A 14,910-nucleotide genomic window follows, 5' to 3' on the forward strand; every position below is an offset into this window, starting at 1 on the left:
CAGTAATTGTCTTTCTCTGTTTTATGATTCATTTTGGTTTTGTTATGCATGTACAGTTCTAGACTATGCAGCAAAATTGTGCGTGTATCTCAGGTAGGTTGTGAGTATGCATAACATAATGTGTGTTTTTGCCAGATATGTGACGGTCGAGTGAAAACCAACATCAAGTTGGATTCAGGATTTTGTTGCATAAATATTGATGTGCAGACACTCACCTGATACTTTCTGCAGCGATTATAAGTTTATATACTGATTTCTGTCATCTGCCAGGCTTTTTGTTTGGAGCTCACTGTACGCTCTGGCTTCATTATTAAACCTACAGCTGTTTTCAGTTCAGCTTGAACTGTGGAAAAACGGGAACAGCATGGAATTCATTTGACTTACAAAATGACCTCAGAGAGAAGCCAACTCAGGGCTTCGAAACAAGTTGACTAATTGTTAGAAAATCATGACATCTTTAAACGTGGACTGTGTGGGTTCTGTGTGAATCAGTTGAGTAGTCTGCACAGTGGTTGCACTGGCATGGGTCTGGGTCATGGTCTGTCTGCCCGTCATCTCCTCTCTCTCTTCCATTTTTGACACTTTCCATAGCTGGATTTTCACTGATTATCATACATTCCCTTTAAAACCGACCAAAATTTGTTTTACTGGAGTCAACTTCAAAGTTCTGCCCTAAACTTATTCATATCTGCAGAGCTTGAGAAGGTCAATGCTGCATAAAAATTGCCAAGAGTAAATAAAACCTAGTGGTACAAATAGAAAGCTGGCTCTAGGATATTGGATTCAAAGATTAGTACTACATAAAACCCTGTTGCCTTTGAGGATGTTTATCAAATAGCTGTTGGGTTGCAGTGCTCTGAGACAGCAATTTTGTAAATCGAATGTCTTAAGTGGAAATAATACCAGATTCAAAGCAGACGGCCAAAAGTTTTATGAGTCTTAGATGGGTTCAGATCCACATTTGAGCTGCTCCAATTCAATTTGGGATGTCCCCTTGCTTGCGCATAGGGTTTTCATATCTGTCATATCTTTTCATGTCTGCTGAGGTATTGTGCTTGAATAGCTCACACCTTCAATTCAGTTTTGGACCTTCTGGACATGGTGGTCTCTGACATTCTGTTTATCTGACATTTACTTTGATAAAAATAAAACAAAACTTGAAAGAAGTTAGACTTTGTTGCCTCAAAGAAATCAGGGAGAGTCAGGCCATCAGCACATTTGCCCTTGAAATGTTGTCTCTTTGTATTTGTTTTTTTCCCTTTCAAAACCTGGGCAGATTGCACACGTCTTGATACTTATGTTGTGGAGAGGTGTTAAATTGTTTGATATAGTTCATTCAACAGCACTGTGCAATGAAATCTGTTAGAAATTGTTCTTAATGTTTCTTCAAGTTTTTTGTGACTCAGTAAGTCATATCCTATATGATGTCCTTGGTGCATGCAAATGTCTTGTTTGACATCAGGAAGCCAATTGGAACGCGAGGCACACAGCAGGCCTTTGGCTGTTTAAGGAAAGTCAATTGAGCCTTTTGTGAGTTGGATGCAAAATGGGCTGACAAATCTTGGCACTAAATTAACAAAGATTAATGTCATGAAATTTGTGTCATTCACATCATTTGTGTTGCCCAGTGCAAATTTGCGTCTATTTGCTCCTGTGTTTTGTATGTGTAGCTAATTTAGGAAACACTCCTGCTTTTATGCATTAGTTGAAATTTTTCAAATCCAGCAAAAAGTTCCCAACTGTGTTAGCGTCCATGTCCATGTCAACAAAATATGCATCACGTTTGGTCTGAACACACAGTAATACAGCCCAAAGGAAATATTTTCCTGAGCAAACAAGCTAGCAAGCTAACGTTTGCTAATGAATGTTAGCCTGACAGCTAGCAAGCTAGCCACTAAAAATACTTGGTTAAGGTCAGGAAAAGGTTATCGTTAAAGTTAGGAAAAGATTTATCGTAATAGTTATTGTAATAGTTGAGGATACTAAACGTTGTCTAACATTAGCTTGCTAATATTTGTGAGCTTTTGCTAATATTAGCTAGCTAACATTAGCTGCCAATAAACAAACACTGCTCCTGTTTGGATTAGATCTCGGGCCAGCTAAGTGAAAGCCTCCTCGTGGACTTTGTTCATCCCTTAACACTACACCACAGTGTCATTGAGTACGTTTACATGCACACCATATTCCGATTTGGGTCAATATTCTGGTTAAGGTAATATTCAGAATAATGTGTTCGCGCTGCTTAAGGTGTTTACATGGCACAATATTCTGGTTAGAACAGGCATATGCCAGGGGTTTTATTCAGAATATTCTCCAACCGGAATATGACCTTAATCGGGTTCGGTGCGTGTTTACATGACTCGTGCGCAACTGGAATATTGAGGATATTCCGAATAATACAGGAATATGGTGTGCATGTAAACGTGGTCATTATTTACATGACCACTAGAGGTCACTTAATTTTAAATGTAACTAGGTCATAATGAGCTGCTGTACAAATGCCGTATGGCGTCATTTTTTTCTTTGCCAGAGGACAGTTTCTTAACTACGTACTGAATTCAATTATCTAAAATCTTTGGGTATCAAGAAAATTGAAGGTGGTCCACTGCTTTAGTATGTAGTCAGTCCATATTTCAGTCTGCAAGGTCTATTTTTTGCTTTCTATCACTGTTATCATTGGAGGCCTTCCAAATGTCAGGATACTAACACATAGCATCAGTTATTTTGATACATCAGTTCATACATTTTAGTTGTTACATCTTCTATTGTTTGCAACACTATTTCATTTTCTTACTATTCCAGGAAACACTTTTGAATCAGTGGGCTACTGATGTCTTCTTTCATTCATTCATTCATTCAATCATTCTTTCTTTCTTTTCTTTCTTTCTTTCACCCTCCACAAATGTCTTTTAACATCGTATGCAGACTTTACAACCATTTGTCCATTAAAGAAAACATGTGATATAGCATCTGGTCATGTTGAGTCAGTGAAATGTCAGGCCAGAGCTGTTGTCAAAAATACAATGGGACAAAACCAAAAACAGCATTTTTTTTTAAGGTTTGCTTTTCAGTCTTGTATCCAGTTGGAAGCTGCACTGAGACTATTATTTACTTCATTCCTCTGCGCAGCATCTGATTCGCTGCGATGAGCATTACGCTGATGATAAATGCTATGGCAAAGGCACAAATCAAGCTTTTCCGCACACATGTGTGTTTCACCTGTTGTGTTGGGCTTGCTGTGGAGAGATTTAGAGAAACATATTAGCAGATCTAGATATACTGAATGTCAATTTAGATCATTTCTGAATAATGTGTAAAACAAAATATTGACATCCTAATAAGACATACTATCGATATCCACTTGGCACTCGGGACTGTTCAGGTGGCTCTCCTCAGTCATAATGATATTCTCAATGTCTTTCATAGTGAGGTGGTCACGGAAAGTATCATAAAGCAGCCTCTTAAGCTCATCCACAGTCAGTTTCTGCATGTCACACTGGACAGAAAAAACACCAAGAAAGATCTCATTAGCACTAAAACAACTAATGCTCAAGTTGCCCTCAGCAAGGCACAGAAACAGGTCTGCAATAGGCTGTGTTTCTCCTGGGTGGCTGCCAGCTATGAATGCAACCGTGTGAGTATTCAGCTGTATAAAACAGCAGACATTTTCAGCAGCTTCACTGGATGAAATACATTATTTGATATTGTCAGAATTCTTTATGCAAGATGGTAATGGAGATAGCATTAGAACACAGTGTTTGATAATTATCTGAACTGATCTGAATTATTATCTGAATTCTCTGCCGAACTTTGGAAATCTCAGAGAGGCAATTAGAAATCAGATGTAATGCATGATGTCAAAGCCACTTCAGAATTGCTTCATTTCTTACATGAATATTTCACTTCAATTGTTTTTATATGGTAATTGTAATTAGAGTAGCTGGCTGTTTATGACTAAAATCCAGACAAGCCCCCAAGAAAACCAGGAAAATAGAATAGAAAAGGAAACAATTAACTCTGATAAAAGAATAAGGTACAATTGCTGCCGCTGATAATAATGATGATGATAATGACGATGAATGATGCCTACCTTCCAAAACACAGAGTCAAAATCTGCTCCATGGAATTTATCAGGCATCCCAGCAGCAGCAAGTTTAGGCCCAAGCAATGTAACAAACTCTTCAAAGTCAACCTGACCATCACCTGATAAAGCAGGCAGAGATACAGGCATGTCATTGTTCATTTATTGAAATACTTGCAAAATCCAGACAAAATATTCCTTGTGAGTATTCTGACCTCAGCCATTCAGTCAAGAATTACTGTGTATGGGTGTAGATGTGGCATTGTGATAGACAGAGATAAACAGAGAAAGAAATCATGCAAAATTACCATCCATATCAAGTCTTTGGATAATGACCTCCAGCTCCACCTCATTGGGCATGTAGCCCAGTGACCGCATGGCCATCCCCAGCTCCTGCTTTGAGATGAATCCATTCCCATCGCGGTCAAACACTTTGAACGCCTCACGTATCTCTGTTTGAAGAAGGAGGGCAATAACTCAGGTGAGAGAGAGGAGGAAAGAGGCAGAGAAGCAACCTTTTGGAAATAATCCATAAACATATTGGCATTCAGCTTGTCTCCTCGCCCTGCCATACCATATTCCGTTTGATGTGTTAAAAAGGACAGTTGCACATCAAAGACACAGAACCTCAGTCCTTCTGTTTGATGCAGATATGGATACTCAATGATATGAAAGTCTTCACTGCTCACTCAGTAATTGGGTGTTATTCTCACTTTTGTGTTATCGTGTCTTATTCCAATTATGACTGGCAATTCAGTCAAGATTTGTGAAAATGAAAAACTCTTTCTTTGGTGTATTCAATAACGCACAGCAATACAGTACCATATAAATAATAATGTCATCAGATGGTTTTATGTAAAAATACGCAACTAACAGTTCTAACAGGAGAACACAAGGAATAATATGACACTCTAAAGAAAAAAGAAATGTGTGAAGTTATAGCATATAGACAGAATGTGAAAGCACATGCATTATATTCACATTACCGAGGGAGGCAAGTATGAATCTCTCTATCTCTCTCTCATCATTTCATAATAATATCTATTGTCATAATATCAGAGCAGACTAATTAGAATAAGCAAATAATACATTGATAAATGTGCTTTTTACAGTAGTAATTAGTATGGATCTGAACCCATGGGATAATTGTTTCTGTTAAAGGGGGTGACTATTATTCCAACTTGTAATCCAACAGTTTGATGCCTGATACATTACAGATCCCCTGCACTACTTGGAAAAACAAAATCCATAAGATTTGATAAGGGTCCCACAGCAGGGAGTGCTGCCTGCTGTGGGATGTATGAACATGTGGTTTGGTGCATCTGGACTGTATGGAATATCTAGCTAATTAAAACAGGACTGCTAAACACCTTAAAGAACTGAGCTGGCTATTCTGCAAGAATTTCAGTTTGTATGGCAGATTGAACTTTCACTTCCTTTTTTGTCTTTTCTTATGGAGCACACAGTGTCATCCTTCAAAGTTTATGTTAATGCTGAGATGAACAAATGAATATGTAAAGTCACATCTGGAAAATTATGAACTGCTGAATCTTTGTCATAATATCCTGCAGACCTTTTCTAGCTATGCGCCCCTTGTGTGCACCTGGATCACCTCGCTGGCATGGCGGGGTGTCTCGCTCATCTGGGTAGCCATGGGGGGCATTCTAGTAGCACTTAACCTTGTTCCCTTCACTGGGGCAGGGCCTCCTGGGTGCCACTCTCACTGAGGAGGAGCTGAGACAAAAGTGGCTTGGTGCATTTGGACTGTGCAGGACCCTTAGCCAGTAGTGGCAGGACTGCCTGTGTAACCCACTCACCCTTTTTCCAACCCTCAGTTTTGAGATGTTATCGCCTTATATGTTCATAATGTCTATAATATGTAATAACCCAGTGCACTATGTTGTAGTGTGATATACTGGTAGATGTATTGCAGGTAGTGCAAAATGTATCCGTGTGCTGGCCTGTGCTGTGTGTTGTTATTCTTGTTACTGCGCTTTCATTTTTTAAATATACATAATTTTTAAAAAGTGGAGACACAATATGCAGATATGAGTAGTTCCAGTTGGAATCAGAACTGTAGTGGCTCTTCTGAGATGCCAAGCCCATGTCGTGCAAACCACTGGTGTTCCAGAAGTAATATTTACATTGCTCATTCATAATCCAAACCCTAACCCTTGCTAACATTTACACTTTAGATATAATACGCAATTTCTTCACAATCTGAGTTCACTTATGAAGGCTAACGCTACTCTAGTCAACATTCACAACTAACATTTCAGTTTAAACTAATATTAACCCAGAAACCACATTATATATCGTATAGCAGATGGAGAGAATAGACAATAGACAACAGTTACAGTGCAAAAAAATGTGGATAATATTACATTTCTTTTGATTCACAGAATACATAGTCATTAGAGTGGGTTTCCTAAACCTACATAGTTTTAATAAGTAATAAATTTAAATGTATTTGTGGTTAATATCCAGTAATTTAAAAACAAAACAAAACAAAACAAAACAAAAACAAAAACAAAACAAAACCTCCAATTTAGGCCATGCCGACTTTTTTCCCAAATCCGAATCTGAATTATTTTGCCTCAAAACATATAGCAGTAGTCTTATTCATTAGCTTTTTTCTTGTACTTCAACTACACCACAGGCATTTCCAGCATAAGAGAGGCTTGGCACATTAGGGGCTTTTCTGAGGCTGCAGTGAGATTCCTATTGCAAATTTCATGTATCTGCTATATCACATTAAATTGAACAGCCAAAAGCAAAGAAAGTATTTGTAAGCAGCACCCACATCACCCAATCATACCTTATCTTCATGGTGTGACTAAAACTGAGTGCTAGAGTGTAGCTTTAAGCTACCTCACCAATACCACTTGTCTGAAAGCAACAATTCAAGGGTCCCAACACTCCTTGAAAAAAGTCACAGCGTACATTTTGACACTGAGAGCAGGTGGACCTTGTGCACACACCAAGAAAGGCAAGGAAGAATGACAGAGGACAAATGACAATAGGTGATTCAATTGAATAATATAGACACAGACCATTACTGTAGTACTCAAGCAAACAGAAAAAACAAAGGCAGGAGATAAAAAGCTGTTTGATGTTTGTGCATTCATTCAGCACATTCAAAGCTATGAATTCAAATAAACTTGAAACAAAAAAATATCTAGAACAGTCTAGTAGCATACAATGTGAATACAGATTGAAGAGATAATTTCCATGACAACCTATTTAATTCCAAACTGGTGGACAAACGAAAATTAAATGCAAGCTAAATTCATTTAGCTTGTACGTGTGCAATGTTTGGAGGACAGTATTTTAATTGGGTTTAATCTGGCCTTGTTGATTTAGGCAGACAGTCTAGGCTAAGGGAGGGGAGACTGGACCCGAGAGGAGACTGGACAAAAACAGGAAAGTCTTTTAAAGACAGTGTGACCTATAGTGTAGGAATTATGGCCTATGAAAGAAGTGTGAAGTAAATCATATTAAAGCTATTCGCAGTGGATAAACCTTCTACTGGAAAATATTGTTATTGTTCTTGGCAGTTAAAAAAAGGGTAAGCCTGGACTCTAACCCACATTCATCAGCTTTACGTTTGGAGCCCAGCACCTCTACCAGCTCTCCCGTGGAGAATGGAAGAAGTGTTGTGCTGTTTACATGTCCAATAGAGCTCCATATGAGTCCAAACACCAGTCTGAGTGTATCAGTAGTGTTATTCATCCATTTAATTAGACAGATGGATATTCAACATCTGACGTTGCTGAGTCACCTGCAGCTCTACATTTTGATGTACTGCACACACATTTTTTCAGCTATCGTTACAATTTAATGAAAGTGTAGCTCGGAGGGACAGTGCTATGGGATCATTGTTTATTTCACAAGTGAATTTCAGTCTATCCTAGATAGAAAGGCAGAACATTTGCTCTGTAGAAAAATACTTGACAATATCTACGTTGAGTGGCCATGGGAGCCCACCTGTGGTTTCTGAGATGAACACACTTTGACCCCTAACCTTAATTCTAACCCTTAATTAAGCATTCGGTGACCTAATGTTGATGACTTTATTAGTGTGCAACACAATGTAATATGTCTCAAGCTTTCTGTAGCGTCTACGCTTCATCTACTGGCTCAAATGCACTTCAGGACATTTTAAACATGGCACCTTAATGTGGCAAATGGTTACTTTCATTTTGTGCATGGAATGTATTTTTATTCCACAAATTCATGCCATGTGTTTTGCAAAATGGATTTAGAACAACATTTCACACCGCAAAATAAACTGCAGTGGTGTAAAATAGTGAATGGAAAGTGCTTTGATTTTACTCCACAAAATCAAAAGCCACAAAAGTTTGAGGATTTTATGTTCTAAAACATTTTGTGCCACATAATCATTTTGTTTTGTTTATGATCCTTTTTGCTGTCAACAATTAGTCTTCATTTGCCTGCTGTCAGCATCCACTCAGGTCTGGTAGGAACATCACTCTTTGAGTAGTCCTACCCAACATTTTTGCCCTGTTTCATAAAGAGGTTTTCATAGATTTTTATAATTTTTCCTCTTTTTTCTGAGACTGTAGGGTGTTATTTCTGTTTATTGTTTTTATAATGTGGCCAAGCTTTTTGAGACAGCAATTGAAATTTGACAGGAAACCCCCGAGAGCCTTCATCTCAATATAATTTCAGACACAGTGAGTCAGGGAAGATTGAGAGGCTGATCTGGGAATAGTTATCAGTAATAAAAAATTAAAGCAATCAGGAGACTGGGAGTGTTTAAAATCAGCTCTCCAGGAAACTCTTCTGAGTCTGACAAACCATCCTGCATCTAATACAAGCTATCACTAATACTAATGGGACTTTGCAGTATTACTGTTAGCAAGAGCAGGTGGGTAGACTGCATCTTTTTACTGACATCACTGACACTACTTTTGGCTGTCTTGAAAAAAAAAAAAAAAATCACCAAAACGTTAGATTTTGAACAATTATAGCAAAAATGTAGCACAGTATAAAGTTAAAAATCATTTTGCTGAAATAATAATCACAAACAGAGATGAATTATTTAGTTAAGTGTCATAAAAAAGTGTGGTGAATGATAATTGAATGATTATTAAATTTGTTTTTACATGTAGTCTCTAGATAGGTATTTCACTAATACAAAGCACTTATTTTCATTGCATACTTTTCTTGCCATCATCTTTTTGTAATTTATTTTGATAGCCTTGTCTTGGAGCACTAATAAATAAATAAATGCATGCATACATACATACATATAAAATTGGGGGAATGTCTTTATAGTACAAGGGTTGCAATTACAAGTTGCTTTGTGGAATGATGCCACATAAATCTGCACACTGTTGACTGGATATGACTATACAGATACCTTTTTTTCTTGTAACAAGCAAGTAACCTTCTTGGCAGACACTAAAGGTGTGATTTTACTTTTTCTCTGACTTTCATGTGTCCAGTGTATGCAGTGTTCACACTTGGTCAGGGCCTCAAGCAATAAGCTGTATCAACTTTTCAATGATTTGCAAAACCAGATCATAAAGCTAATATCCCTCCCTTGTTGCTCCCGGTAACATATGCCCTTTCCATTCTGGCGACAGGTGCTGCATCACCTGGACAGGGTATCTAGAGACTGCTGTGGGAATCTGGGCCTTTCTTCATCTGCATGAGTATTTCTTGACTTGTTGAAATATTTGTATGGATATTAATTAATTATTACATTCTGACAATTCATTAGCCTGGCGGGATCCAAAGTTCCTAGAATTATTAGTTGTTGTTTTTTTTTTTTTTTATCATAACAGGTTATTCTGAACTTACAGCTCTACCATAAACAAGTCATTGATTTTGGATCTAACTAAAGCACAATTAAGACACACAATTAACCTAATTTTTCCATGCAGAAGCAAAATGACATCTTGACTACCAATTCCGTGGCAGGCTAGACTGAAAGCTGCCAACAGAATCATAATGTGTGTTTTCTGGAAGGCAAACAGGCTTGCTGATATTTGTTTATTCTTCAATGCACACCTGCATGGAGCTGTTTGCTTTAGATTATTTGATCTACTGTCAGATTAGCACCTTTTATCTTTCATTCGTCATCTCGGTGAACAGTCATCCTCCCCAGCTTATGGTTCACAGGTCCCCTGCTGAATCGGTCAAACGACCCATCTGGTTGGATAGAGATGAGGTCACACTGACCTAGCTAGTGACTGAGCTCAACTTGCTACTACAAAACTGCAGCAAATCTCCTTTCTGACAAAAAAAGTGGGAATTTAAAAAAAAAAAAAAAAAAATTGTCAATCCTAAAACTCCAAAATGAACTCCATGACTCCATGCCACTTGCAGTCCCTTTGGTCAAGGAGAGAGCAACCGCTCCTAGAATATGACATCACTGACAAAACTTAAACACATGGCAGCACAAAAAGGTGACTTACAGTACAGTGTATGTCAGCTGTCAGAGGAACAGCAGCAGGATGGTAGCACAGGTGAAATACAAACATGGCATGTTCATGTTTTGGACTGAGCGTGTGTAACGTTTTTTGGCTACCAGGTGTATTGTGGGCTTGGGCTATGTCAGTCATGACAGTGCCACTTCATCAAGAGCAGATGTCCATTTTTAGTGCACCTTCCTCCCCCTGTCCTCCTGGTAGGAGATGAATGGTAATGAGGGAAGGGGAGAAAAGGAGAATGGTAAAAAGCTCTGGGATGCACATCATATTAATTCCAGTTTATGCCTGATTTAAAAAAACAAAAAAAAAAAAAACAAAACATGAGCATGCTTTCTGCCACACATTATACAGGCTGATAGCAAGCAGTGTACTGCTGCTCACTGACACTGAAGCTGCCACTGGTGGGGCCAAGGTCCAGACCCTTGACACGTCTCACCTAAACCATGGGGGAAACTCTAAGTGGTGGCATTATGCCAGAAACAGAGGGTGACATCCACATGGAGTTAGAGACAGATGAGAGTGCTCTGACTGACCAAGACATCCTTAATGTGTGTTAGGAACCAAGCAGTGGGCCATCAAGGAAACAGGAGTTGTAAATGAAACTGGGATTTATGTAAACAAAAAATGCAAACTTAATTACAAACCAAGGATTTAATTACTGGGCCTATAAAAGAGGTCAACAATAATTAATGCAATAATAATTATCTATATCAACAGTTATAAATGCTATTGATCTTGTTAGCAGAGTACTTATTAGGAACTGTGTGGCTAAGACTATTTAGATCATTTTAAGAAATGTTGTTTTTCTTTTTTTACATTGTAATGTATTATTTTTCTTAAACAAGCTACATTCCCTTGAAACACTGTTTGATGCTCCATTGCCCCTTTTTATGGGATTTTCTAGGTGCGCGGGCTTATTTCAAGATTGACACTGAATATTCATTCATTCATCTATTTGTTTCTAAAAATCATATGTAAGAATAATCTGTGCTGCTTTAAAACTTTGGCCGGCAGAGGGAAAAATTGACAAATGCTAAAATGCCACTGAAATGAATGAACACTGATCTATGTTTTGGTTACTGTATGTGTTTTGAAGCAGCACAGTACAACTGTCATACTGACAATTGACAGCATTTGGCTATTTAATGGCTTTTTAATTTAATGGCTATTTAATTTTAATTTAATGTCTACTTAAAGAGAGTTTCACAAATTTATACAGCCAGGGAAAAGAGACAAATTATGACTCTGTCAGCTTTTCATATTTAGATGTCACTGCTGAGACTGGGCCAAATAAAATTCTTGTTTTTTTTTTTTGTTTTGTTTTGTTTTTTTTTTTGTTTTGGAGGGGTGGAGGGGCAGGTGGGTATGCTTTATTAGAAAGTTACTGTGGTTAGAGACAGGAAATACCAGGCTGAGAGAGGGGACAACACACAGCAACCAGGTACCATGCTAGAATTGAACCTGGGCCAGTGTGACAAGGACTAAATGTGAATGTTAGGTGGTATGTGCTCTATGGTCGAGCCTCTGTTTCACCTGAGAATTTGCCCATTTCTTTTCATTTTCTAAACATATTTTACTCAACACAGTTCAACAGAAAAGGTAACATCTTCAGCAATGTTAACAGTTGAACAGAAACTTTTGTCAGTTTATCATTTGATTTTGATTTAATTTTTTGATTTTTTTTTTTTTTTTTTTTTTTTTTTTAAATCAATGCCCCACTCAGACTTTCACAGAATGCTCAACTACCATATATACTGCAGATACAGAGGGCAAGTCACTGAAGTTGGCCCAAGTGGGCACCTTCCTTCACTGATGTTGTCTTGAAATTGGCCAGTCAACATATTTTTTCCCAAGTAATTTCTCAGTCCGTCATGTGCTACCAGACACACTACATTAAGGAGGTTTATGGGCCAAAACACTGACATCCTCACACAGAGTAGTAAAGACAAGTACATTATACATACAAAGAGCAGAAAAATGTGAATATGTTATAACATGTTATCTAATTAATAATAAGTTATATAATTACATCAATTTAAGACCCAGCTAAAATGCTTCCAGGCTTATTCACCTCTTGATAAATATCAAACACAGCTTAGAGTCTTAACAATGCAATTCCCTGACTCAACCAGATGACCCACAAATTTGTACAAGATTTCTTATTACAGCTTGACAAGTTAGTGCTACAATATTAATAAACACACGGCTGGCTCTGCAATCTTGCCACATGAATAAACAAGAACATAGCATTATTCTAGGCCACTTTAAGTCTCTGTATCCTGGCTTTTCTATGACCACACTACAGATGAGCGCTATAGTGGTGTCCAAAATGAGCACTGAAGATCTGACATCAGCTCCACACAAATGAAATTTAAATATAATGTTATCCTGTGCATACAACTTGCAACGCTGTCTGTAGATATTGCTATCATCTGTAAAACAATGGCAAAGATATTCAGTTTTATCACACATCTTAAGAGCATAACCACACAAGTGAAACTCTTAAATGTGTCTATATATCTGTTGCAATTAGAATGCATCCTGCTCTGCACCATGATGTAGAAACAACCTGCCTTTTCAATGCTATCTTCACTGGATTTTATAGAAAACTCAGTATATGTATATTTTTACATAAGCATTAAGCCACTGAGACCAATGAAGCCCTTGCATGCCTTACCAGATTCTGTCCCTCACTCTAATTTGGAGGGCTAATATCTATTTTATACTCTTTTGCCCTAATGGATGAATAAGCTAAAAGTCTGCATGGTTGAAATGAACGTGTCCAACTCTGTCTGCCCTGACAGAATAAGATACTGTAATATGGATTTATCTTCTATGGGAGCAATACCACTAAGTGCATTATGTTCTGTGACTTTGCTCAATAAGGTCAAAGGCAGGAAAAGTCAAGCAAGCTTGCCTTTTTCGTTTACTGTACAAGTGGCTTTGAGGGCAATATAGCATGTCTATACTGCACGTTTCTATATCAAGGTAATGTGCTTATCGAATGTCCTTCTGGTCAAGTTTTTCTCATCAAAGTCCTTCTGCATATCTTCAAAGCTGCATTAACAGTGCCTTCTCTTAGGCCTACAATGGGCATATCCAGCTCTTTTTTAAAAAAACACCAGTAAGCTCATCCATAAGTGTGTCATCACAAAGAAATTCAAACACCATTCAAGTCCATGTAACTACTCTCCCATGGATGTTGATATATTATAGAGCAATTTTAAGATGTTAAAATGATTCTGACTTTAACTTGGAACCAACATTTTTTTTTTTTCTGCCAACACTATGCAATTGTCAAGATATGTGAATTGCACATTAGATATTCACCAAAATCATGTTCACTACCACACCCTTATTTGGCCAGTCAGTGGTCGTCATTGCCAGATGAACACCCTTTCCACAATATTTCACATGCCTTTTTATGAGAAGCCACACCCATTGTCACACCCCACTCTGGCCAATCAGTGTGACAAGGTCATTGATTCTTCCATGACCAAACATAACCCCCATCCTACTGCACTGGCTGGGGTAACAAACCATTAGTAATTTGTTTGTAGAAACATGCGACCCAAGGTGATTGCATCTATCTCTTCAGTGTAAGAAGTCCTATCACAATGTCACGGAAAAATCCATCCAATTTGCAGTTCTGTTGTCTAATGTTTATCAAGGTGAAAATTGTGGCATTGGACATAACTATTCCAGATATATTGAAAAAAAGCTTTTGCTTTTGAAGGCAAGAACCCTTGAATCATCTGTCTTTAACCCTACAAACTCTTACAACTTACCTTACCTGGATTGAAAGCAATTGAACAGTGCCCAATTTTGTTGTAATGGAGAACAGATCCACTAAAAACATACAATAAATAACCATGTGTATTTTTAAGTTAAGTACTTTTTTTTTTTTTACATAGAGTAGTTTATTACTCTATTACAGAAGTTTAGCTGAATAATCTATTAATCACTTGATAGATTAATCGATTACAATTTTGATAAAAGACCTTTTTCACAGGGGCCATTTTGACCTGAAATAGCAGGCTAAACAGAGGTGTTACTACTGATATTACTCAAGTTTCAGTTCCTTTTGAGTGTAGCAGAGTCTTTGCAGTGAGCAGCATGAACACCACCAGGACCCTGGCTCCCTTAGACTGAAATGGAAGAAAACTTAAGTAATGTTATTAGTAGCACCTGTGTTTAGTGCCTGATATCAAGACTGAATTGCCAACTTATAACACTCTGGGCGTTTCTCAATTCACGCTCTTGTCTGTACTTGTGTTCTTGCGGACTCGTGAAAAGTCATCAGTCGCGACCCAAGTACTGTTCCAATTCAAAGTTCGCATCAAGTTCGGTCCAAATTCCCGGATGTGT

General features: G+C 37.8%; 1 protein-coding gene across 1 annotated transcript in view; it reads right to left on the bottom strand.

Annotated features, from left to right (window-relative positions):
• Positions 1 to 3,108: 3,108 nt before the first annotated feature.
• The window catches only part of cabp7b (calcium binding protein 7b), a 28,133-nt gene continuing 16,331 nt past the window's right edge, over positions 3,109 to 14,910 (bottom strand). Inside the window, exons 2-5 of the mRNA XM_030066099.1 lie at positions 4,390 to 4,533; positions 4,091 to 4,203; positions 3,349 to 3,496; positions 3,109 to 3,236 (exon numbers count right to left, since the gene is read on the bottom strand). Coding sequence (XP_029921959.1) covers positions 3,109 to 3,236; positions 3,349 to 3,496; positions 4,091 to 4,203; positions 4,390 to 4,533 — 533 coding nt within the window. The remainder of the gene's footprint in view (positions 3,237 to 3,348; positions 3,497 to 4,090; positions 4,204 to 4,389; positions 4,534 to 14,910) is intronic.

Source organism: Myripristis murdjan, chromosome 12, assembly GCF_902150065.1.
Source record: "Myripristis murdjan chromosome 12, fMyrMur1.1, whole genome shotgun sequence".
NCBI lineage: Eukaryota > Metazoa > Chordata > Actinopteri > Holocentriformes > Holocentridae > Myripristis > Myripristis murdjan.